This window comes from Aethalodelphis obliquidens, unplaced genomic scaffold, assembly GCF_003676395.1.
Source record: "Aethalodelphis obliquidens isolate GAN/ISIS:26980383/991018 unplaced genomic scaffold, ASM367639v1 scaffold48, whole genome shotgun sequence".
Taxonomy (NCBI): Eukaryota; Metazoa; Chordata; class Mammalia; order Artiodactyla; family Delphinidae; genus Aethalodelphis; species Aethalodelphis obliquidens.
The window spans coordinates 13,397,197-13,423,646 of NW_020837992.1; the positions used below are offsets into that span (position 1 = coordinate 13,397,197).

Here is a 26,450-nt window from a genome sequence, read left to right on the forward strand (position 1 = left end):
TTATCTCCTTGTAAAGTCTGTCCAGCAGTGAACTTTTATGTGATCCATATGAACGGTGACAATCTTCTCTCTTTAGTCTTGGATGTTGATGTAAACATCAATAAGGGAATTCCAGAAAAATGAAAGGCAGAGAAGATGGCCAATATGTAACCAATAACATTTTCAATCCCTAATTATTGCAATTAAGGTAAAGGTGGAGCCATACTCTAACAAAAACATGATTATTATCAATACAGAACATAATCTATAAAATATGATCTGAACATGGAGAAACACAGGAACTATGCCCTACCCATTGGCTGCCAACCAGATGAGAGCATACTGTTTCACATCACCAGGATCTAGGAGCACCCCTAGAAATAAAAGCTGTTACTATGATAATCAGCTGCAGCCATATTACTGAACTTTGCTTAGCTGTGTTGGCCACACCCAGACAGAACATGCATATTCCTAGCCTCAGTTTTATCTTTATGTGACTTCACAGGAATTATGGGAACTGACATCAGTACTACAATTTATTCCCAGAAAGGTCATGGAAATGACCTTCTAAAATATTTAGAATCTCTGACTGACGAAAAGACAGCTTGTGGTGATATCAAAAATCCATCTCACTAGGTTTAGTGTTCAATTAAAAGCCATCTTCAGAAAAATCTTAACTATGTTCACAAAGCAGCATATTCTTACCTCAGCTAATGAGTCTATAATAAGGTACAATCCAAGCCTCTGTCACATCTTCTTCTGTGATACACTGGTCAAGTACTGGATGGATGGCTCTTCATTCATAACTAAAGAGACATTTTTTAGCAAAGGGATCTGGATTGGTCTAGTGAGGCTAGGTCAGAAGACCCTAGGATCCTATACCATTATTCAGGAAATTCTGAAAAATGCCAGCCATCATGCATCCCAAGAGTTTTATCACAACACTCGCAGTTTCCTCAAATCCAGCACTTATTATTGGGCCTTGGCTACTGTTATGGGCTGAATTGTGTTCCCCCAAAATTCATATGTCAAAGCCCTAATCCCCAGTACCTCAGAATGTGACCATATTTGGAGATGCCTATAAAGAGGTGATTAAGTTAAAATGAGGCCATCAGGATGAGCCCTAATCCAACCTGACTGTCCTTATAAGAGGTGTCCTTATAAGAGGAACTCTGATACACAGAGACACCAGGGATGCACGTGCACAAAAGGATGTTTATACGAAGAGGCAGCAAGAGGGCAGCCATCTGCAAGCCAAGGAGAGAGGCCTCAGAGGAAGCTAACCCAGCCAGCACATTGATCTTGGACTTCAGCCTCCAGAACTGTGAGAAAGCAAATTTCAGTTGTTTATGCCACCCAAGTCTGTGGTATTTCCTTATGGCAGCCCTAGCAAATGAATACAACTGACATTCCTAAATACTGAGGGCTCAGCTTTGAGGAGCCATGGACCTCAAGGTTAGAAGCAAGATGGACCACTTCCCATAACGTGAGACCGCTGTAGAATTCATTGAGTAGTTAGCTGCCAAGTAACTACTTTGCTTTGCTTCATAGCATTATGCTTCTTGCTAAAAGATAACCTTACTACTCGAGGTGGTGCTGCTGGAGGCCAGTTCCAGGCGTAGTACTAACAATGTACTCAAAGGGGCCAGAAGTATGAAAAACCAACTCATTTCTCTTCTACTTAGTGTTGAGGCCCCTATCGGGCTCAACGATGTTTTCACAATTTAGATCTTCATAACTAGGTCTTCAGTGAGTCCTATGCCCACTATACGCCAGCTAAATCTGCATAATACTCAATCACATTTCCTCCTAATATTTTATGAATGTTATTTCCTAGATGATTAATCATACCTCACTACCAGGTACCTACTATCTTTCCATTGTAACATGGCAAATAAGACCTCTCTAGATCACAAGGAAGGGGCAGAGCCAAGATATGAGCTCATAGTGAAAGAAACAGAAGACTGAGTTATCTTGTGCTCCCACCATTTAGTGCTGTAAGATCTCAATATATCCAGCTGGGGCTGAGACACAATTTTATTACTGCCTTATTATAAGCACACCTCACTATATATAGACATTGATAATAGATCAAAAACATTAGAGAAATGTTCTATTTAGAATAAATCTGAGGAAAAAAAAATTGAAAATAAAATACCTCTTTTGTAATACAAATACATTTAACTAATCAACACTGAAAGAGCTTTTAAAATGCATTAGATTTTTTATAAAAAGAAGGCAAACCAAATCAGGAGATACCACCTCACACCCATTAGGATGGTTATTTTTAAAAACACAGACAATAACAGGTACTGATGAGGATGTGGAGAAAATGGAAGCCTAGTGCACTGTTGGTGAGAATGTAAGATGGTACAACTGCTACGGAAAACAGTATGTGGTTCCGCAAAAAAATTAAAAAATAGAATTACCACATAATCCAGCAGTTCAACTTCTGGGTATGTACCCAAAAGAACTGAAAGCAAGGACTCAAAGAGATATCGGTACATCTTTGTTCCCAGCAGCGTTACTCATAATAGCCAAGGAGTAGAAGCAACCTAAGTGTCCACCAACAGATGAATGGATAAACAAAATGTGGCATATATGTGGAACATTACTGAGCTTTAAAAAGGAAATTCTGGCTACAACAGGCTATAACATGGATGAACTTTGAAAACATTGTATTAAGTGAAATAAGCCTGTCACAAAAGGACAAATGCTGTATGATTCCATTTATAAGAGGGCAAATCCTAGCAGAAAGGTCTTTTTGAGGAACCAGAAGACTTTAGAATTATTGCAGTGAAGGGGTCAAGAATAACTTCATGTACTGTTATTACAAAATCACTGTCTTTGCTGTAACTCTGATGTTTATTATAAATGGTTTTATCTTTTCATATATTGATATTATCTAAGAAATATTTACACTGACTTGACTGTTTTCTCAAGGAAATCTGGAACACAGTCTCTTCCCCTGGCCTCATGACCTCCCGCAGTTTCACAACATCCTTCTGCCGCCCCCGCTCGGCCTACTGATGTTTAACGTCTGCCCCCACACTCTCATGAAACTGCCACCAACAAATTCACCAACGACTTCTATGTTGCTCAATCTAACAGACAGCCTTTTTTTTTTTTTGGCCTCTCAGTAGTAACAAGACACTGTTAAAGATTCCTCCTTCTTTTTTGGAACTCCTTCCTTCCTTGATTTTTTTTTTAACTTGGCCGAACCACGAGACTGGCAGGATCTTAGTTCCCCGACCGGGGATGGAACCCAGGCCCCAGCAATGGAAGTGCCAAGTCCTAACCACTGGACCGCCAGGGAATTTCCAGATATTTGTGTTGCCAGTCTCTGGAACTTTTCAGTCTATCTTTCTGCTAAATCAACTTCAGTCTGCTTTTACAGATCTGTAATAATAAATTGGGCTAATCTACCCTTGCTACATAGGCATGGCCAATTTAAAAAGGCACGAGCACTCCAGCACTGTTCAAACAAGAACGTTTTGGATCTTTTCATCCTGTTTCCTCCCTTGTCCTTTGTTCTCTACTAATTTCCAATGTGTTCCAGGCTTCTTTCTTATGTGTTTTTTTTTCTTATGCGTTTTTACCTCAAATTTCTAGCATCACATTTGCCCCTTGGGCTTAAGGATAGTTTCACGTATCTTTATTACCCCCCTGGTACTACCTAAGATACCATGTGCACTCTTCCTCTAAAATAAATAACCATTGTTTTCCTTTCTCTTCTCAATCGTAGAAATACTGTTTCCAATCCAACTATGCATCGTAAATTCTAAGGCATTTCTGAAATACATATCTAATCCATTACAAAGTAAAAAATGTAAGCAAATGACACATTTTAAAATGCATGAAAACAACAAATTTACCTATTTTTTTTTTCTATGAATAACCCACTGTGTTGGTACATGGATGCTAACTTAATCTTGACCTAGTCTGACCATTCCATAGGATGGAACTTTTTATTCCAGCTTTAAGACAGGTCTTAACCGCTCTTCCAAATTGCATGGGGCTGACTGTCAGCAATATCACCCAGATACAGTTTTCTTTCATGCTTTTGTTACCCCAGTTGTTTCATTTGTTAACATCTGTCTCTTGAGACAAGATCATCTACCAATGGAAACCTTTTTTGGGATATTCATTTCAACCAAGGTAACTGGACTCATTCTCCTCCCAGAAAAATGAAAGGTAGAAAAGACAAATTTGGAAAAACAAAGAAGGAAAATTTCCTTCTAAGGCAAAGATATTTTGTATTTTTTTGATCAGTCATTTAATATTCTTTTAAATTAAACTTAGAAGTTTTCTAAAGTTCTATGAAACCAACTAAAAAATACCTCTGGAATATAACCAACATTAAAGTAATTTTTTCAGTCAGAAAGTTTAGTGTATTTAAAAAGTGAGCCCTCTAGAATCAGACCAATTTCAATACGTCATTCTGCCAAGTATAAACTGTGTGACCTTGGGGAATGATATAATGCCTGTGATCCTACTTCCCCATGTGTAAAATGGGTGTGATAGTGAAAGCCTGCCCCCGACAGGCTTAAAAAACCCTTCCTGAAACCATGCCCCATAGGTTTAATAGAAACTGGTGACTAACAGAAGTTCTTGAGCTTGTCTTACAGAAGAGCAGATAAGGGAACAGCTTGTTAAAAACCCCTCTGCTCATAAGACAACAAAACTGGCTGAAACTGTGTGGAACCAATGGGGCCAATCAGAGTCTGCGCAGAAGAGACTTGTTTGTCCAGGGAATGACCTTTCCACGTCAGAGGGTCAAAAACTCTATCTTCAGAGCATGATAACGCTGCCATTTTCTGAACATGCATCCCATGAAGAAGCACGTAATTCAGATACGGCTGAGCAAAGCAGCAGTTACCGCACCTTTTTCCTACCTCCAGTCACCTTCCCCTGCACTTCTGACCCCCCTATACGCTTTGCCCATAAATATCCCAAGCCCTCAGGGAGGTGGATCTGAAATCTGTTCTCCCGTCTCCTCACTTGGCTGCCTCGTAAATAAATTCTTTCTCTGTTGCAAACCTTGACATCTCAGCATTTGGCTCGTTATGAGAAAGGCAAATGAGCCTGGTTCGGTAACAATAGCATCTCTTGAGAGGGTTATTGTATGAATTAAATAAGATCACATAGGTAAAGAGCTTTACCTATGTACAGTGACTAGGACATACTAACTACTTAATAAATGTTACTTATTTATTCACTTATTACTATTATCAAATAGTACTGGGTTCAAAGCAACATGCAAGATATCTCGGGAACACCAAGGATATAAGATTTTGATCCTGCCTCATGGAGTTCACAATTTAGGAGCAGAGATAAAATGTCTGCAAATAATTATAATGGGAGGCAACATGTGCTAAGAACCTTAAGGGTTCAATACAAACAAACTGTAAAGTCTGTTTGTAGTAGGTGGCTTCTGAACTGGGATTGGACAAATGGATAGAACTTTGAAAAATACATGGAGATTAAGAGGTCACTCCAAGCTCTAAGAAGATACTGTGTCAAGGTTCAGAATTAAGAAAACATAAGGCCTGCTTTGAAAACCACAAAAAAATTAATTTGGCTTAACTACAAAGTAGTCTAGAGGACTGTAAGACTAAAAAGGTATGTTAGGACCAAGCAGTCAAAAGCCTTGTCTGACAAATTGGAAAGGCTGTATTTGAACCAGAGGGGAATAAGAGAAAATAAATGTTTTTGAACAAAGGAAAGAAATGAAACCATAAAATATGATTTAAGGAGTTTAAGGAACTGTCAAAGGAGCCTAAAGGCAAGGAGACCTATTAGAAGATTATCACAATAGTCCAGGCATTAAGGAGTTAATGCTGGAACCAGAAGTTCTGTTAACAGTAGGAAAAAAGGGCACTAATATGGAAAAGTAGTAAAGGGATTATCAACAGGATCAGTTATGGAATACACAGTAATCTAAGGTAATGCTGGATCTGAACAAGAACAGTATAAAAATGATCCTATAGTTAGTCCACACAGAGAGTATGGTTTCCAAAGAGAGTAAACCTCCACAATTTAGAACCAAGGCAAAAAAAAATTTTTTTTCTGAAATATAAATCAGTAAGAATAACAACAAAACAACAGCAATAGTAATAATTTATATACTATTTGTCAGGTACTGTTCTAAATTGTCCTAACTCCTTTACATATAGTAATTTACTTCCTCATTAATCCTGTGAGAGGATAGTTTTACTTCTCCATTTTTGAGAAAATGGAGGACAAAGGTTTTAAGTAACTTGCTCCAGGTCAAAATCCTAGGAAGTAATAGAGCAGTGATATGAACCCAGGGAAGATGGCTTTAGGACCACTTTCCTACCCAGTATACAAAGTGCCTCTAGATATGTAACACATGAGATTAATACCAACCCTAAGAGATAGTGTGCAAACATGCTGCTGATAGACCTTAGTAATCAGCCAATTCTAATCAGTCATCAAGATAGCACCTTAGGGAAATAGGAATGTAATTTAAGCAATGTAAATAACACTGAAATCCGACCAGTTGTGTTTTGACATTTTCAGATAACTATTAGTTGACACAACTGACAAAAAGTAGTAGTTTGCACAGAGCTTAGAAAAGGGAATTAAAGAAAAAGAATATCCCTGTGTAGGGGAAAGGCTGACTATTTGGCAAATAAAATTCCAGAGAAGAAAAGAGATTACTTTAGCTTGAGGTCAACATCCCCAGCAGTCAGCAAGAAAACTTGGTAGTAATCTAGTTTGCAGCGTAAACTTTCCTCTAGGAGTCACTTAATTTATAAATATTTCAGTTCAGCTGGCAGTTACTGATTTCAATGTAAATAAATAAATGGGCATTCTGATATATCAGCTTGCTTCTAAATTTGGTTACTGTTGAGTCTGGTAAGTTTTCAGTAAACTGGTAAAATAAAATTCCTAAACTTACAAATTTGAGGATGAACTCTTCCAAAACTATGAAATCATGGTGTTAAGATCCAGGTGACCAGGCAGTTTCTTTCTCTTTATTTCTGTACTAATTGATTACTCAGTATACATTAACTCCTGGGTGAGGTGGGGCTATATCAAAAACCGAAACAAAGAGTTCTTGTCCTTATAGAGCTTACAGGCTAGTCTCACTTTAAAACAGGTAGCATAAGCAAAAGTATAGACAAGAGAGAGTCTACACTAATTAATTTTGATTGTCCTTGAAGATAATGAGCTAACTGAGGTAAAAGACATGGAAAGAAGAATTTTCACTCACTGTATATTCTTTTTCACCTAATGAATTATTTTTAAGCAATGTGAAGGCATTATATATTTTTAATGATTAAATAAAATTATTAAAAATTGGTAAAAATAATTAATGAATCAGAAAATAAATTTGAAGAATTATTCAGAATACAGCACAGAGGGATAAAAGAGATGGAAAAAAGGAGTCAAGAGATACGGCTGACAGAATGAGGAGAGTCAGCAATAGGAATTCCAAAACAAGAGAATTACGGAGAATGAGGGGGAGAATAATTGAAGAGATAATAATTGAGGATTTCCAGAGTTAAAGATGTGAGTCTTCAGATTGAAGAAAACACACCACATCTCAAGAAAGATAAATAAAACAAAACCTATACTAGACATCTTGTGATAAAATTACCAAACATAAACGTTACAGAAGAAAATCTTGAAAGCATTCCAGGGTGGGACGGGGGTGGGAGGAGAGACAGACTACCAGCTAAGAAAAAAGCAGTATGCTGACAGCTGACTACTCATTTCCAGGAAGATATAAGATAATGAAATTACATCTTCAAAGTGTCTAGGGAGGGACTTCCCTGGTGGTCCAATGGCTAAGACTCCACATTTCCAATGCAGGGGGCCCGGGTTCAATCCCTGGTCAGGGAACTAGACCCTGTATGCCGCAACTAAAATGATCTCGCGTGCCACAACTAAGACCTGGCATAGCCAAATAAATAAATAAATATTTTTTTAAAAGTGCCTAGGGAAAATAACTGTCAACCTACAATCTACACACAGTTAAGTATCAATCAAGAATGAAAGCAAAATAACACTTTCAGTCAGAAAGGCAATGTCATTACAAGCAATAGAGCTTCCACCTGTTATTTTGGGACGATCTTGGAAACCAGCCTTCAGTCTATGAGGAAGCCCAGGCTACATGGAGATGCTACATGTTTGTGTTCTAGCCGACAGCCAGCGCCAGCCAGCCTTTGAGATGACTCCAGACACCATCTGACCACAACCACACAAGAGTAGTTCTCAAGTGAGAACTACCCACATGTGTCCAGTCAAGCCCTGGAACCATTAGAGAAAATAAATAATTGACCGCTATTGTTTTAAGCTAGTAAGTTCTGGGATTTAGCAATAGGTGACCCAGAACATGAGGACTGAGGTAAGGGAAAAAACCATCAACTACATAAACTGCAAAGTATGAAATTTCTTCTGCAGCTAATCATTTGATTGGTTCAGCACGAGGAATTGCTGAACTCCTTTTGTCTATTTTTTTTCCTTTTGCTTAGTCATATATTCATTAGCCTTTTAGTGAAGGTTCCTTCTATAAAGTCCTATGGTATCTTAGTTGAACTAAGAGAGAATATTTTCCATATCTCAGCATGAGAAGAGAAATTAGTACCTCTGTTGGTGGTAGACAGATATGATCGTGGCAGCAGGAGCCAATCACCCCTGAGCCCAGGTAAGACATAGACCTGAGATGGAGTGTAGAAATCCATAAGGAGTAGGTGTATAAACAATGGCCCCTTCCTACATAGTCATTCTGTCACAGAGGTATCTAAGTTGAAGAACTGGCAGTTAAATTTCTGAACATGGAGTTCTATTTTAAGTGACTTTTCAATGGAAAGTTGAAAACACATAGGTATGAAAAATGCATTGGCTCAGGTTATAATAAAATTTCTGTACCTTCTTTGAAAATTTACACATTTATGAAAGAAAATTAATTCCTGATTAAAGGTTCTGAAAATAAGTTGGATTTTCTTTGTTTTGTTTGAGAACAGATGGTTGCTTGTACATTAGGTCCTAAGCCTATATATGTAAAGGAAGCATAACAATTACACCTTAACTGAATGGAACACTAGACTGAAGAATGTTTCTACTTCTATACACAAAATATTTTATAGGATCACATCCACTTCTTGTAATTGTTTACAACTATTTCCAAGCAATCTAGAGGAACTGTTGACTTTTTAAAAATAAGTACAGTAATCATGTAATATCGTGCTCTTATGGTACAGGGGGCACCAAGATACAGAAAATTTCAAAATTCATTAAAAACCCTCCTCTTTTTTGCCCCTCCAGATATTACCACTTTCTCCCCTTTGCTCTTCCAGTCCTTCCAATAGCACTGAAATTAAGTTTGTATATTAAATTTTGTTTTAAATACCTAGAGTGGCTTCTGTTTTCCTGACTCAGCAATGACTGAAACAGTACTTGTTAACAGAAGTTACTTGGTTTAATTGTAGAGAAACCACTACCACTTCCCTTGATTCTTGGATCTACATTCTGACTAAGGGAGAAACAGCATCATATACAGCATTATCTAGGACAGCACCCTAACTTCATAGGTTACAGCTGGTATGGAAAATAAGTCTGTTTTACCAAGCCAGTTCCTTAGATTAGTATATGATAAAGCCAGCAAATTCCATGTAACCATAGTTGTACTTCTTTTGCTATAAAATTAGTTTTTTAGCTGTATGGGTTATCAAGACAGTAACCAACAAATCCCTTAAATCGACAGATGGAGTTGCTGATAGAAGCACTGCAGTAAGAGAAGTTAATTCCATATTTAAAAGAGGTGTCTATTCCAGTGAGGACAAATCACTGCCCCCTTCATGATGGAAGGGGTCTGAATCACTGCCACTAGTGGCTTGATGGTACCCTAGGGAATGGTGCCTTATAGACTGCTTAGCATTTACCTCAGCTGTTGGCAGTTTGGGCTTTCAGCAGTGGTAGCATCCGGAGCAGCCTTCTAAGGGGAAGTCCCACGTCTGAGCTCATGTTATCCAGGCTGCTATTTATTGTCCCTTTGCATATGAGATCACTGACCAAACACTGGGGTGGCTAGGGGAAGAGGGTGACTGACATCCGCAGGACAGCTGATCTTGTCCATTTGACTACTGAGAGTCTCCACTGCAGTGGGTAGTCTTTGATGAGTATTCACATGGGACACATGTGCCCATTACAAGATGCCCATCCACACATCTCTCCTCTAGACTTCCTGTCACCAATCCTCAAATTCTGTTTTTTCCAAGTTTCCAAACAAACCAGTAGTCACTGCTTATTAATCAAGGTAGATCTGTTTCCCTGATCATTTCTCCAACTACAGTGAAATTTTAGGTCCCCGGAGATTAGTATTAACTCAGAGTCAGTATCTAGTAACCCCCCAAAAGGTCTGAGTATTTCACTTTTTCTAGGATAGAGTCACCCTAGTAAGTGGATACAAATCCTTTTAAAGAAGACTGATACATTCTTTATACTACCTTACACTCCAATGCTGTACAAAAGTACTCACACTTTTTCATCTACGTTCTCAAGAGTTTAAATAAAATCTGCATAAATTACTATCTTTAATATAAAAATATACTTTTGATGATTTTACTTATTTGTCTTAGCTCAACAATCAAGTTGGGGAAAATATATAGCTTTGTGCTGTCAAAACATAATCTTAATGTTAGCAAAAAAGAAACATTAATTGGAAAATCTACAACTTATAGTTCCAGTTACATTATTACTAATGGTTAAGTATATGTTGATTCTTGAAGGTTTATTATGCCTTATTGACAAGGATTGGACCATCAAAATGTAACATAATTCCAGGGGTTTCTGATGTATAATAAATGTTTACTGAGTTATCTTCTAGGGAGAAAACATTGTCCTGAGTTGGACTCAACCTTTTATATTACTAGAAACAGCCTTGAGAACATTGATTGCATCACTTCTCACTATGGGCAGATGGTTGGTCTACTACAGTGTTAAAAGTTCTTTAGAGGCACAAGAAGATATTTCTCAAAATACATGAGACTAATCCTAGAGTCTAGGGTACACTCTAATGTTAAACCTTTTGTACAACTACTCTGTAAGAAGGAATTAGAACTGATCATCTGGCTTTATCCATGTATTTATTATATACTTATTATTTAAGTTAAAATTATTATGATAGAGCCCTTGTTGAGCACCTTTGATCCCCCCACCCCATTTCATTTATTTTACTGATGTCTAACCCCACTGATTTAGTCAGTCATTCATCCCATCTGCTTCTCTGAAAAATGTAGTGTTTGGTAGTTTTAGAATTTCTTAGGGTGACTTAATAGCAGGGATAGCAGGGAATTTTAGTTAAATTATCAGATCAATAAATCATTAGGCAGAAATAATCAGCTAAAAAAGAAACATTTTCAAGTATTGATTTTAAATAAAAACAACTCTATAAACAAAGTAAAATATTTGTTATTTTCAAGAAGTAATCTTCATTTATATTTGATTATTTGATTCTGGTGTGATCAAGAAGTTTATGATGGGAAATATTTAACTCCATCACCAAAACTGGATTTTACTGACTAAAACAAAAGAACACCAACACTTAGAAATGCTTTAGGGGTAGCAGGAATAACTGGCATCAGAACGCAGATATTTAGGATAAAAATAAAGGTCCTCACAACGCTGACATTTAGGATAAAAATAAAGGTCCTTATTTCCTATTCTTGAATTACAAATGCTAGGAAGCATAGATAAGAGCTTCAAATGTATAAAGTGAAATCTAGTTATTCTAAAACGTAAGTCATGTGTGATCTATTACATTCAGTAGCATTAAAGAGGAATGTTAAAAAAATATCAGCTGTGTTGGATAATTCAGTCAGATTAATATGTGGATGCCTAATATTTTGTCAGCTAATTTAATACAAATTTTATTATGTATTACATACATTTGATATAAATGTTATGTTAAAGCTGTGTTTATCAAACTGTAATATAGATACCATAAAAAGCTTTTATTGTCTATATTTTATATACATTATATGTCTTATATAAGAAACACCTGCTTATATTCCTTAAGTCTCAATCACTTCCATTACATCTCATCTTTCCTTCTACTAACCCTAATTTAGATAGTTGATATAGAGAGATCAGAATTAAACAATTAAGGATAACATGGGACCACAAGAGCCATTTGGGCAAATTACTGGAGGCTCCATCATCTGCTCTAGACACAAATACCTTTTTTATCTCCTCAATCTCTTTGTTCCAGTCTTTCTTCTTCCTCTCCCATTGCGGAGCACAGGCTCCGGACACGCAGGCTCAGCGGCCACGGCTCATGGGCCCAGCCGCTCAGCGGCATGTGGGATCTTCCCGGACCGGGGCATGAACCCGTGTCCCCTGCATCGGCAGGCGGACTCTCAACCACTGCGCCACCAGAGAAGCCCGCTCCTGATTTTCTTATTCTTTATCCTTTCATAGCTTGCGCTTCTCTCTTCTGTATCTTTTTTGGAACCTCTATATTACCTATTGATCTAATGTCATAATGTAGTACTATTAGCAGCATTCAGCCCTACAAGAAGTTGTCCACCACCAGATATACTATAAAAGACTCATTCAACCATTCAACACACCTCCCCTGCTTTTTTTTTTTTTTAACCATCTGCTATGCGTCATACAGGTATAAATCTAGGTATAGAAAAGTAAAATGAAGAAAAGTAAGCAAAGTTCCTGCCCTAAAAGTGGTCAAAGTCTTAGGGAGCTGATTATGAAATAAATTATGAAAAAGGTCTAAAACGATGGCATGGAGGGTGAAGCAACTAAATCTTTTCATTTTAAAATAAAAGGTTGTATTATTTTCTCTTATTCAACATAGTGACTGATATACAGGACATGGGGTATATGAAAAATCTGATAAAGAGATGCAGTGACATCTGTGGAAACCCTAATGGGGGAGGGAAGGTGAAGTCTAATTATCTAAGGGTAGAAAGGCCAAGCCTCAAAGAAAGTAGGTCAGACCTAAACATGGATAAACCTCTCTAACCTAGACAAGGAAAATTTTTTATCAACGGCGGAACATCTTGCACACTGCAATGAGTCAAGATGCTAAAAAACCACTAATTTTAACGTCTTTATTTTCTACATCTTTCATAAAAACTTTTGTTTCAACAATTAACTTCATCTATAAAACAGCCTAAAGAGTGTTATCTTTGTGTCAACCAAAGGATGACCTTCCCTAAATAACCTTTCTAAAATCTCAAGAGGTCAGCTATCAAAACATACAATATTAAGTTAATATTCTCTCAAATGCGAACTCCACACTCTTTGAAGCTACTAATTCATTAGTAGATATAAAAAACTGCTGTGATTGTAGGAGTCCTTTTCCCAGGAATTATGTATGGTTATACCAGTATATGTTTCGTTCTTATGTTAAAATGGGGTAAGAGAGTAATAGGGAAATTCTTGTGAGACTTAATAAGAATTTATGTATGTAAATAACACACACACACGTAAAAATCCCCAGTTTCGTGATTATAATTGTTTTGTTTTAGAAAACCAGCTCTATAAGGTATTTCAAACCAAAGCCACAGAAATGTAACAGAGGTTACAAAGGTTTTGAAGATTACTAAAAGCATCTGAAGATGACAAAAATTAATCATCTTCCTTTCCTAAATTCAAGCAGAAGTCTCATTTTCCACAATCATGTACTATGATCACAAATGAATGTCCACTCAGAATATGACTGTGTCCAAGGCACCATTTAGCACTCAGTCTACATTTTAAAATAATCAAACCAAATATGACAGCTAGAGAAAAAAATCATCTAGCTTAAGAGATAAAAATTAATTAATTCAACTTGAGATATCCCCTCATATAAAAAAAGCTCCCTCCCCCAAAAAATGTGCCAAGTTACTGATAACTCCCCCATAAGATTCAAAATATGAAATTGAGAAAACATGATTTTAACCACTTCATCTTAGGCTACTTGAGCTGGAAATCTAGAGTTCATGAAATTGACACAGAAATACAAAGTTTTACATATTAAACCAAGTGATAAAATGAATATACACACTTAAGCATGGTCTAGTTATAGTTTTGGATTCAAATGCTACAATTTGCGTTTTTTTTCTTTTTAATAATTTCAATCTTATTTTATAAAGGTGAAACACACAAACATGATTATAAAACGTAGGCAGACTGCAATTTCCTACCCTCACTCTTCCCCTTTCCTCTCCTCTGCTTCTAAACCAGGCAGCTCATCATCTACTTCACAGACAACAAAAACATACATTCATGGCTGTTGTGAGTATTATCTTTCAGGTTGAAGCTGCACACATTTATAGTATGCCTCAGATTTGGATTACATGACCTGTTTAGTTAACTTTGTAGATATGTCAATCTAAGCACAAGACATTTAATGTTTTTTGATTAATGTACAAGTAGAAGTTTTCTTAGTTTTAGAATTTGCCATAGGACTCTCCGATTAATTTTTCACTCCAAATGAAGCTTTATAATCTTTATATACTAAACAAAAGGTTTTTGTGATCTTGAGAGTAACTTGATCAATCTAGACATAAGTTCACTGAAGTATAATATGAGACTAGATTGTACTGCCCTAAAAAATAAATCTTAAAGCACTTTTGTTTACATGGAAAGAGTACTGACTAGTTCACTAGTGTTTAGATAAGAAAACCATTAACAAAAGTGTTCAAATTAATCCTGTATATGTATAAAAGGAAAAATAAGAGAGAAGCAATCTCTAAACCAATAGCAAATAAGTTCACTCTCCTACCCAAGAAGAAAGTGTGCAGAAAGTATAGAAATCAGCAATATTCCCATCCCATTTTCAACTTTTACCAAATTAGGTATTCTGTTCCTAATTGTATAACTGTGTGAACAACTGTTACATCAATATTTTCAATCTTAACTTATGGCAATCATGTTTAGACCCCTATTAAAATTGCAATAACACACTTTTAAACATTTCAAATTTAACATATCAGCTTTAAAGAGAAAATAAAGACTAACGCTTGTAAATATGTTACAGTTTAAAAAGTATCTTCATACACATCATGTGAAGAAGAGATGAGTATTCTCACTTACTAAGGAAAGAAACTGTAGCTTAGAGAGGGTAGATGACATGCCTGAAGTCAGCTACAATGGGAAAGATCTGAACTAGAAGCCCAAACTCTTAGTTCAACAAACACATTTTCATTCACTTCTTTAACTGAAGGACCCAGTTAACAGGTCATCTATTATTGATTCCTAATGTAACACTATAAATCATCTGCTATAATAAAAAGAAATAGAGTTGACATATATTCACTGAGCATGCATCTCAAAACTAAATGAAACTATTTCATTTTAGTAAGCGTCCAAAATACTAATGAATTTGTAGTCACTACAAATTTGAGTGTATTTTTCAACGTTTAAAAATCCACTCATAGTTAGCCAACCTCCAATTTTTTAACTGAACTTACTTTAACATGACTGGGTTTTTTTTGTGGTACGCGGGCCTCTCACTGTTGTGGCCTCTCCCGTTGCGGATCACAGGCTCCGGACGCGCAGGCTCAGCGGCCATGGCTCACGGGCCCAGCCACTCCGTGGCATGTGGGATCCTCCCAGACCGGGGCACGAACCTGTGTCCCCTGCATCAGCAGGCAGACTCTCAACCACTGCGCCACCAGGGAAGCCCCAACATGACTGTTTTTTAAAGGATTTTAAGACCACATATTCACTTGACAAAACAATATATATTAACTTTTACTATATTTTTTTCAAATGTCCACTGTTTGAAGGTTTAAAAAAAATGCAATTTTAGTAGTTTCCATTGATTGCTTAAATGGGCAAACTTCCATTGATTGCTTAAATGGGCAAACTTTTTAATCATAATGCCCTCTGCTGGTAACTCAAGAGGTTCTACTATATTTATTACAGTAGGTTGGATTAATTTCTTTAACTGTGGTCCCCCACCAACTGCATATAAATCTCTTGGAAAGCCTGTTAAAAATACAACTTCCCTCCTCTACAAAATACCTACAGATACTGTGATTTCAGTAAATCTGGGATAAGATCTAGAACTCTTATCTTCCCCAACAAATAAGCCGAGAATCGCTGGTTTGGTTAGTTATACCAACACCCGACTTTCAAAGCACAATAACTTTATGAAAAGCTCTGAGAAGGCATTATTATGCCTCTTTTATAGATGAAGACTGAGGCTCAAGACAATTTACTCCAGGTCACATTATAAAAAGTAGCAGAACAACTAACATTTTCTTATTCCTGGAGGTATGAACACTTACAGGGAAGATTAACAAAACTGAATCAGCCTTAAAATTCAAGTATTTACTTCCTTAGATACAGTTTATGAAAGCAGTACATGCTATACTTTCTCAACCATGACTCCACATGAGACTCACCAGGGGAGTTTATAAAAATGCATACACCCAGGTCCCACCCCCAGAGAATCAGATTGAATAGGTTTAAGGCAGCACCCAGCCATTGTTCTCTCTTTTTTTTTTTTAAGTTCCCAGATGATTAGAATTGGCCACCAGGGCTGAGCACCACTTAGGCCCATGGTGCTCAGCCTTTAGCCTGCACAGAATCACCTGGAGGACACAGACTGCAAGGCCCTACCCTGAGTTTCTGATTCAGGAGGTCTGGTAGAGTTTGAGAATTTGCATTTTTAACAAGTTCCAGGTGGTGATGATGATGCTAGTTCTGTGCCCACACTCTGAGAACACCTGGTTAAGCATAATGGCTAGTGGTTCTCAACACTGCCTACACATTAGAATCACCTGGAGAAATTTTTAAAATCCTGACAGCTAGGCACACCCTCAGACCAATTCCATCAGAATCTCTGGGGTGGGGTCGAGGGAACAATATGTTTAAAGCTTCTAAAATTAAGAAGCTTTCTCTACAGCAAAGTCTATAAAAGCTATTAATGGATGTAAAGTGATTTTCTGAGTGGGTAATATAATATGCAATATTTCTGAAGTTTTTGGACCAGAAACACTTCTGTCAAGGCACATAATTGACAGCTCTGGATGTGTGAAATACTAGCCTACAGGATAAAGTGGAAACTGCTTTATGCAGCCTGTAAGTCATTCCCCTCCAACCTCGATCCAGTCTCATCTTTTCCCAGACTCTCCCTGGCTCCACTGCCTGTAATCCTATTAAAATATCAATAACTCTTTATTGCAATTATCTGTTTCAATGTGACTGCACTATTTCTACAAGCTCATTGGAGTCAGAGTTTGCATCTCATTTATCTTTGATTCCCCAGAGCTAGCATGATACCAAGCACAGGCAGTGCTCAATAAACATTTGTTGAGTAATTGAATTCAGACTCATATCCCTACTTTCTGTAGAAAAGGTAATGTGTCAAGCATGGCTTTTATGCAATGTAGCATGCATGCGCAACAGCTTTTACATAGCTAACATCAGAACTGAATTATTTCTTCTTCATAGAGCTACTCTTGTTTAATATTGCCTTAAATAAAAGAAGAGACTACATGCACTTAGAGATGATACTTAACTTGTCTTGGGATCTGTTACATCTTCAATTCATTAGTAACTTAAGAGTGGCAAAAAGCTTTGGTAATTTTTTATTCTAAGAATCATATTAGCCAAGTGATCCAAAAAGAGGTACAAATGCTTTGTGCATTAACAACGAGATGAAGTTTCCAAAAACCCGTAAAGAGAAATGAAAACAAAACCAAAAGCTTCTATTGTTTCAAAAATCCAAGTTTTTAAAACTTGGACATGCTAAAATCAAATCAGTTTTGATTTTGTTTTTTTAATTTATAAAGAACAGTATTCTTCTGTCAGCAAGCTGCATGCCAATTCAGGTCAAGCAACTTTGGTATATAAAGAAAAAAATTGCAAGATTAAGTTTAGTATTCTTCTTCAGTGCCACAAAAGAAAACATCTGACTTCACACTACACAGGTGGTATGGTCCATTCTATACCTTTCTGGAACTATGTTTTCTATATACGTCACAAATATTTAAAATAATCACGTATGTATTAAGTCTCAAAGCATCATAAAACTAGGTTGCTTCTCAAACTTTTTCAGTTTGTGGTACTGTGAGACTGGATTGGATGAAATCAATCATGTTTACAAACATTAACATATATTTGTTTTTAAAGGGCAGTGATAATTACCTTAACACATATTTTTCATTCAACAAGTAATTACTGAGTGCCCATTATGTGTCAGGCACTGTTCTTGTAGCTATAGTTATGCAATAAAGAAAATAAAGTTCCTTATGAAGCTTATAATCTGGTCTATTTTTTCCTAGAAAGGAAAAAAGTGGAAACATTCGTGTGGTCCAAATTAGAAACAGGGATTCTTTGCAAGGGAGGGAAAGAAGTTAAATCTAAAAGCCATTAGTTTATAAAACTTGCTGGAAGACTCCCAGCAACTCTGAAAAAGCTGATAAACCTAAAAGAAAGATGAAAGTAATAAACTTTAAAATTAGTTAGTATTTACCTCTGAATTCCTTCAAGAATAACCTTAACAGCTTCCATTAACTTTTGAAGATACACAAATGCTTCTTCAAATGATGCTATTTTTGAAGACATCAGAGCTGAATTTGAGCCCAATCTTTGAAACACATCCATGCTAAAATAGAGAAAAAAATGCTCGTAGGTACACATGCATATTTAGTGTAATTCAAGTATTTCGATTTCTAGTGTATAAAATTAGGTAATATTTAAAACTCCTCTCTCATAATGCTAATCTATTTAAATTAGAAATAAAAGACTAACTTGTGAATGTCCAGGCTACCATTCATGCAAAAGATATGGGTCAACAACTATACAGGTCTAATCTAAAGTAATACTGTAAAAGCTATATGAATAATGTTTCACTCTAAGAGACCATAAGAGATGGAAGGGAAGTAATAATATCAATTTATATTCAAGTCAGTACGTAAGTACTGACAGTACTCCTGTACATAAGGATGAAGAAAAAAAATCAGACATCAGATTTAGAGTTTGCTGAAACTGGATGTTATAAGTGTTCATACACTTTACTCTGGTAATTCCAATTTTAGAAATCTATCACATATTAATAATTATTCATAACTGGGTAACAATTAGTAATCACCTAAATGTTCAACAATTAAAAAAAGTGTTAATAAATAGTAAATTAGCCACCTGATGAAAGACCAAACAACTATTAAAATGATGCTTATGCCATCTATGAAACAGAAAAATTAAGGTATACAAAATGTACTCAAATAATAACAACCATATAAAAAATCAAAACATATACTGTATGGGCTGAACAGTGTCCCCCCAAAATTCATGTTCACCCACAACCTCAGAATGTGGCCTTATTTAAAACAGGATCTTTGTAATTAGTTAAGTTAAAATGAGGTCATTCTGGATTAGGGTGGGCACTACCCTATGTGAAGACAAAGGCAGAGAGTGGGATGATATATCTACAAATACTGCTGGCAGCTACTAGAAGCTAGGAGACAGTCATGGAATAGATTCTCCCTCAGAACCTCCTAAAAGAACCAACTCTGCAGACACCTGGATTTCAGACTTTCTAGCCTCCAGAACTGAGTGAATAGATTTCTGTTATTTTATTTTATTTTTCAATATTTTTTATTGAAGTATAGTTGATTTACAATGTTGTGTTAATTTCTGCTGTACAGCAGTGATTCAGTTATACATATATGTACATTCTTTTTTTATACTCTTTTCCATTATGGTTTATCATAGGATATTGAATATAGATCTCTGTGCTATATCACAGGACTCTGTTGTTTATCCATTCTATATATAAAAGCTTACATCTGCTAACCCCAACCTCTTTAAGGTTGTGCATAGGTGCTCTAATAATAGTTTTATAAAAATTATTTTTTTTATTTTATAAAAATTGTGCATAGGGCCTACCAGATCTTCACATGAGCATCTCTATGTGAAAGGCTCAAACATGAATATGTTGAGAAGTTCTACAGTGACTCTGGTACACAACCAGGCATGGGAAACAATAAAGTAGGCTTTAAAAACTATATACTGATAAAATAATATAAGCAATTTCCACTTACTGAAGTACTGTAATGTAAGTCTATTAACCAGAAATTACCAAGAACTCTGTAACATCCAACACAAATTGTATGTATATTATAGGTCAGTTCTAAGGTACATAAAGTACTCAAATGTTTTCTAAATGAAAGGAACATTAAAATATCTTAGATATTGTTTTAAACTACTTTATTTTTAAAGTGATCATTTCTGGCATATACAACTTTCTGCTAACAAAAATATCTGATAAGCCACAACATTAAAAATACATTAAGACTGGACAAAACAAACAAAACCTTTGCTTTATATGAAAATACAAAATTTTATATGTTTTCTTTACCTCACATGTCAGATATCGTTATTTCTTTAGGATAACAGACTATATATTTGTTTGAAAAAGATTTTTAATTGTTGTCAAGGACTAAAAATGGGTCCCAAATCTATGACTGATTGAGAATAGATGTTTAAGTGGAGTGCTAATATTACTTTGCTGCTCTTGTAGACAACTAGAACAGATAAATGATCTTAATCCAAAACAACAAACTAGGCCCTCGAGACAAAATCATACCACAAAGCACGTAGTAAGATTAACATATTAATTATATAAAGACTATAGACTTGGGGAAAAGTATGGAAGGGAGCGTCGGCCTACTTTAAAACCAGTTGTTTTCAATAATTTTTTAAGTTACTCTAGCAGCAGCCTATTTAAAGACTACTCACAAATGGTCTCTATCTTTTCATTTTACCGAGACCATAATACTTCATGTGTATGAAATAAAAGTATTTCTCCGTTTTAAGTAAAAGTATTTATCTTCCTTTTAAAAAAATTTTACATGAATTTTCCCTTATCCAGACTGATGTTTTCTTTACATTATTTTAAATCTGATTAAGGCTTTGTATCCTGCTAATTCGTTTAGCTAATCTTGGTGACTATTCATTGGTTTTGACATATATAGGCAATGATTCTCATCAAGGTTTCACATCTGAATCACCTGGAGAGAAGCACTAGTTCAGCTTCACTCAAGTCCTACTGAATCAGCACTTCTTAGAACCTAGGCATACACATTTTTTAAACTCTCCAGATAATTGTGATGCGCACCCCTAGTTAAGCATCACTGTTTCTAAGGGTACAAATTTGACAAAAGGCCCCCTTAAGATAATCTAGTACAAACTATATTGTTAAACTCACAACCCAAACACTAACTATTTAATGAATAAGAGTAATGATGGAAAACCCTAAAACTCAAAAATTCTTGGAAATTTAGTACCTGTTTTGATATATTGTAATCCAAACATTCTCTAGGATAGACCAGATCTCTTGATGCCTGTTGGGTTGGGGAAGATGAGAACCTGAGGAAATGGTGATTTCTTGGTTATTAGATTTCATCAAAGAATTATCTTCTTGCCTTTTACCCGCTGTATTTTTTGAAGGATTTTGCTTAAGTTTTGCCTTGACCTGGGGAAATAAGAATTACATAATATGCAGCTAATCCTTCACTAGTAAGTGAGAGAAAAAGAATGCTAATTGTTGCTTACAAATGTTCTAGCTTTCTGGGAAGTGCTGATTATTCTTTGTACTTGATTATGTATAGAATATTCCCAGAATAGCATCAGAGCTAAAAAAAAATTTCCTTTTCCATTTATATCAAACAATATTTCCAATCTATTTATTACAGAGTATAGAAGTAGAATTCTACTTGAAAGGGATGAAGAAATAAGTGAGCAAAGAAATGGAAACAACTGTTATAGACTGCTCTTTTAAGAAGTTTGGTAGTTGACAGAAGGAGATGGTACAGTAAATAGCATGACCAATTAGAAGTATTTAAGAATAGATCTGAGCATATTTTTAAGCAGGGTAAAAGAGTGATACTACTGGTTCAAGTGATTTTTTAAAAAAATCACCTTGGGGGAAAATATTAACTTAGGTGAAAAATATATCTGATAGAATGGAAAAAAAGTTTTAACTACGATTTTAACTTGGGTTTTTTGACTTGGCACTACTATAACTTCTTTGTGAACTTAAATAAAATCTCTAGGTTTCCTTTGTTGATAAAAGTATGATTTCAAAGGTTAGCTTCATGGATTATTCATGGTTTATTAGTTTCATGTTTATCAAATTAAAAAGAAAGGAAATTTCCAAAACTGTAACAGTTAATATTTATTTAGCATTTCTCATGTACAAGAATTTTCTAAGAACTTTACTTATAATTTTCTTAGAACTTTATATATAGATAGAAAGTTAACCATCACAATTACATCTGTGATTATCTATATTTTATAACTGAGGCACAGAAAGGATAAGTAACTCATGCAAGGTCACACAGATGCTAAGAGGCATGAACAGAATTTGACCTTCAGTAGTCTATGAATGGGGTTTATAATCTCTCTCCAACTATAAAGAGAGTATTTCCCTTTTATTTCTTTCGAGGCAGGAAGAAAATTGCCTGTTTACATTAATTATGAACTTAATAAATACACATGAATGGAAAGATGTATTTTGTTCTGAAATAAATGTGTTTACACACCACATAGTGCTTTTCCTCAGCTGTCAAACAGTAGTGTATACAACTATGCAAGTGGATTGCTTTTTCAAACACTTATATAGCACTGACTATGTGCTAGGCACTAAGTGCTCTACAAATATTAATTTATTTGTCATGAAAGGTCTGAAGCAGAGATTATTATACTCTTTTTACAAAAGAAAGGATTAAGGCTCAGAGAGGTTAAATAACCAGAAGGTAAAAACACAACTAGTCAGCATGGGAAGTCTGAGGCACACAAGCCTAAAGTTTATTAACAAGACTTATTTTAATTATTCTATCTCCTGGAAGAGCAAGTCTTTTTTTTTTTATGGTGGTTAAAAGGCTTATAAAAGAAAAAAATATATATCCTTTTCTCCACCCCATCTATACAAAAATCTGGAAAATGATGCTACTTAACTTCCCATTTTTGTTTCTCAGAAGCAAACAAATAATGAATATTTCTCTTTTCCAGATTTTCTACACTTGGTAAATTCAGATAGGGGGAATTTTTTTTTATAGTTACTATATTTAGATACTTTATTCCTGGAGGTAATCTACTTGTTGTTGTTGCTCATGTTAGTGACACATGACTAAGTATTCAGGTCATATATCAAATCTAATGTATTCTACAAAACAAAACCCTATTGAAAGTGTATTTTAAAAGCCCAAGCTAAATCACAAAGTTCCTGGCTGACTTGGGACAATGAATTGTTTCAAACATGAAAATAAAGCAACACTTGAGAGCTCTAACTGTGGAAACAACACAGGTTGTTTCAAGCAATCAGACTAATGCCAAGTGTTGAGGGAAATGCACTAATGAGGATACTAGATTCTTTGCCACTTGCCTTCTTGAAGCTTACCAATGTGACAACTGGAAAATCAGGATCCAAGAAGAAATAACTTACTAAGTAATAATTCAATATTTTTAAAAGGAGGCAATATATCTTAGGCATACCATTATGTGATAAACAACACTAAATTTTAACATCACATTTTCATAGTAACTCCCATTGCTAGGTTTCCAATTGATGAAAGAATCTTGATATTCATTAACATTTTTTTTCTCAGTCAATCCTAATTTTTTTATTCTCAATAATTTTAATTCAAAAACTGCTAAGCCTGTGAGTATCGTGAACTTTTCATCTTGTTCACCATGTCTGTTTCAGTAAAGATGGGGTTCAGGGCTCAGTTCTGTGAGGGAAAAGGATAATGTATTTTCCCCTACACAGTTCAAGTACAGTACTCAAGCTGCAACTCCTACATTTCCAGGTCCATTCTTCCCTACTAAAGGTTCTAAAAGTCACACTTGCCATAGAAAAATATAACTACCGATGTTTTGGTCATCTTAAACCAAAAGATCATTCACCCCTTAAATCAATTATTTCCTCAAGAATTATCATATATTTCCTATGAGTTTATCAAAAAGATGCTTTTTCACTCTGTAAGATACTCTCTTAAGCAAGTAAGTTCTTTCCTCACCAACTATGACTAAGTATAATATCATCTAATCCTTTCATTACTTCATAAGTAGTGGGACCTATGTTACCAGAAAAAATCATTGAGAAAAACCTGGCCAATAACTCAAAGAAAAAAAGAATATGATATATACATACTAGATGAAAGTACCATTAATAGCTTACCTAGTAATTGTGATGCTGAGTTTTTTGAGCAATTTCAGGCATATAAGCTATCCAGAATTTTCTAGATTTGAAATTACGAGACTGTAGAAATACAGTATTACCAGGGACAAAACTCCCATAGTTATTTTAAAGGGGCAAAAAGGCCATCAGTGCTAGGTGGACTGCGTAAGACTCACATGAGGAGACTTGTTAAAAAATTGGTAGGTCGATTGGCAAGTTTGAATAGGGTCTGCAGGTTAGATAATTATGTCAATATTAATTTTCTGATTAATTATACTAGTTACATAACATACCCTTATTCTTTAGGATATAAATATATGGAAATATTTAGGGGTAAAGGAGAATGATATCTGCATCATACTCTTAAAACAGTTCAGAAAAAATATTTTGGTTAGATAAGTAGACAGGTAGATAGGGAAAACAATAAAGCAAATGTGATAAAATATTAACATTGGGAAATCGGGGTAAAGGATATATATGAGAATTCTTTATATTACTCTTGTAATTTTTTTGTAAGTTTGAAACTATTTCAAAATAAAACATGAAACAAGAACAAAAACATTACTGGGTACCACTGCCAGAAGTTTTATTCAGTAAAATTTGAGAGGGCCTTGGCATCTGAATGTTTAAAAAATTTCCAAAGTATCTTGATGCATGTTGTGATCCACTGGTCAGGAGCACTGAAAAATGAGTAGTCAGCAACAATGCATAGCTTTCTTCTATTCATAAATGAAATAACATAAAATCCCAACAACTGCTGTGACACTGCTTCCACAAGAGGATGTGTTTTATAACTTGTAATAAGGATTGCTTACTCGCCATTCAATTCACTTAATATTTACTTTTAGTATGTTAGAATAAGTTAAAATCTTTTACCTACTGCTGTCTGCCCAATACATTTTTAGAACGCATGTGATTAGCTACTCTAAGTGGCATTCCAAAGGTATCTTACCTCTATAAATGTTTGGAGTAGTTTGTTTACTTGAGCAAAGGCCTGTGGAAGAATACCATCATAATTTGACCTTGTACTGAAAGCATGTAGCAAACTTTTAGAATCCTGAAGCAGCAATTTCACTGTTGTAAAATCCACTGCATTGTTAGCTGGTAACAGAAAATTAAGAAGGAAAAAATATGTAAGAATGAGTATACAACACAAAAATGTTTTTGGAAAACCAATGTAATAATAATTATGAAATTTAAGAAGCGTATGCATTTACACCTATAGGCTACTCCTAATTTATCTCTCTTGTGTAAAAAGCAACAATTAGACTTAGTTTTAGACAAAGTTCTTGGGGTTCATTCTGGTATTCTGTACAGCCTTCCCTCCATATCCACCAGTTCCACATCTATAGATTCAATCAACCATGGATCGAAAATATTTGGCAACAAAGTTCCATCAAGTTCCAAAAAGTGAAACCTGAATTTGCTGTGCACTGGCACCTATTTACATAGCATTTACATTGTATTAGGTATTACAAATAATCTAGAGATGATTTAAAGTATACAGGAGAATGTGTGTCGGTTATACACAAATACTATACCATTTTATATAAGGGACCTGAGCATTGAGAATTTTGCTATCCTTGTGGGTCCTGGATACCGAGACTATATTCAGATTCCAGAATGTCCCTCAACAAGGTCAACTTCAAAGTAAAAGTAAAATGTGCAACATACTATATATAAAATAGACGAACAACAAGGTCCTACTGTATAGCACAGGGAACTATATTCAATACCCTTTAATAAACCATAATGGAAAAGAATATGAAAAAGAATATGCATATATATATATAACTGAATCACTCCGCTATACACCAGAAACTAACACAACGTTGTAAATCAACTATACCTCAATTTAAAAAAAGTAAAAGAAAATGAAAGAACATTAAACTCTTCAGAAAAGAGATAACCACCAAATGAGTTAAACCACAGATTTTCAAAACTGAGGTTGTTTGTATACATATTACTGTTGAGGTATCAGAGAGTCACATTTTGGCGGTAAGCACTTAAATTATATGCAGAACCTTTCATAATCAACTCAGTTATCATGTAGTGATTTACCTTCAAACTTCATTACATGAAAGGTAATACTAGATTTATTGAAAATGTGTTCTCTCTGGACACAATATAACCTCAGCGAAAAGTAAGCAATTTGGGTAACAGTGAGCTGTGGGCAAGAGACGCTAGTAGAATTTTTTTCCCCCATAAATTAGCAAAGTGAGTTAATCTACAAGTAATAATTTAAAGATATAACAATTTTTTCTCAAGGAACTAAAATCGCCTGCATTAAGTTCTCAAA

At 35.3% G+C, this 26,450-nt stretch overlaps 1 protein-coding gene across 7 annotated transcripts in view; it reads right to left on the reverse strand.

The window, feature by feature from the left end:
* The window catches only part of SWT1 (SWT1 RNA endoribonuclease homolog), a 91,807-nt gene that overhangs the window by 26,813 nt on the left and 38,544 nt on the right, over positions 1–26,450 (reverse strand). For all 7 annotated transcript variants that reach the window (XM_027083011.1, XM_027083012.1, XM_027083015.1 and 4 more), the window contains 3 exons: positions 25,104–25,252; positions 21,258–21,445; positions 18,443–18,574 (listed from right to left, as the gene is read on the reverse strand). In XM_027083011.1, coding sequence (XP_026938812.1) covers positions 18,443–18,574; positions 21,258–21,445; positions 25,104–25,252 — 469 coding nt within the window. The remainder of the gene's footprint in view (positions 1–18,442; positions 18,575–21,257; positions 21,446–25,103; positions 25,253–26,450) is intronic.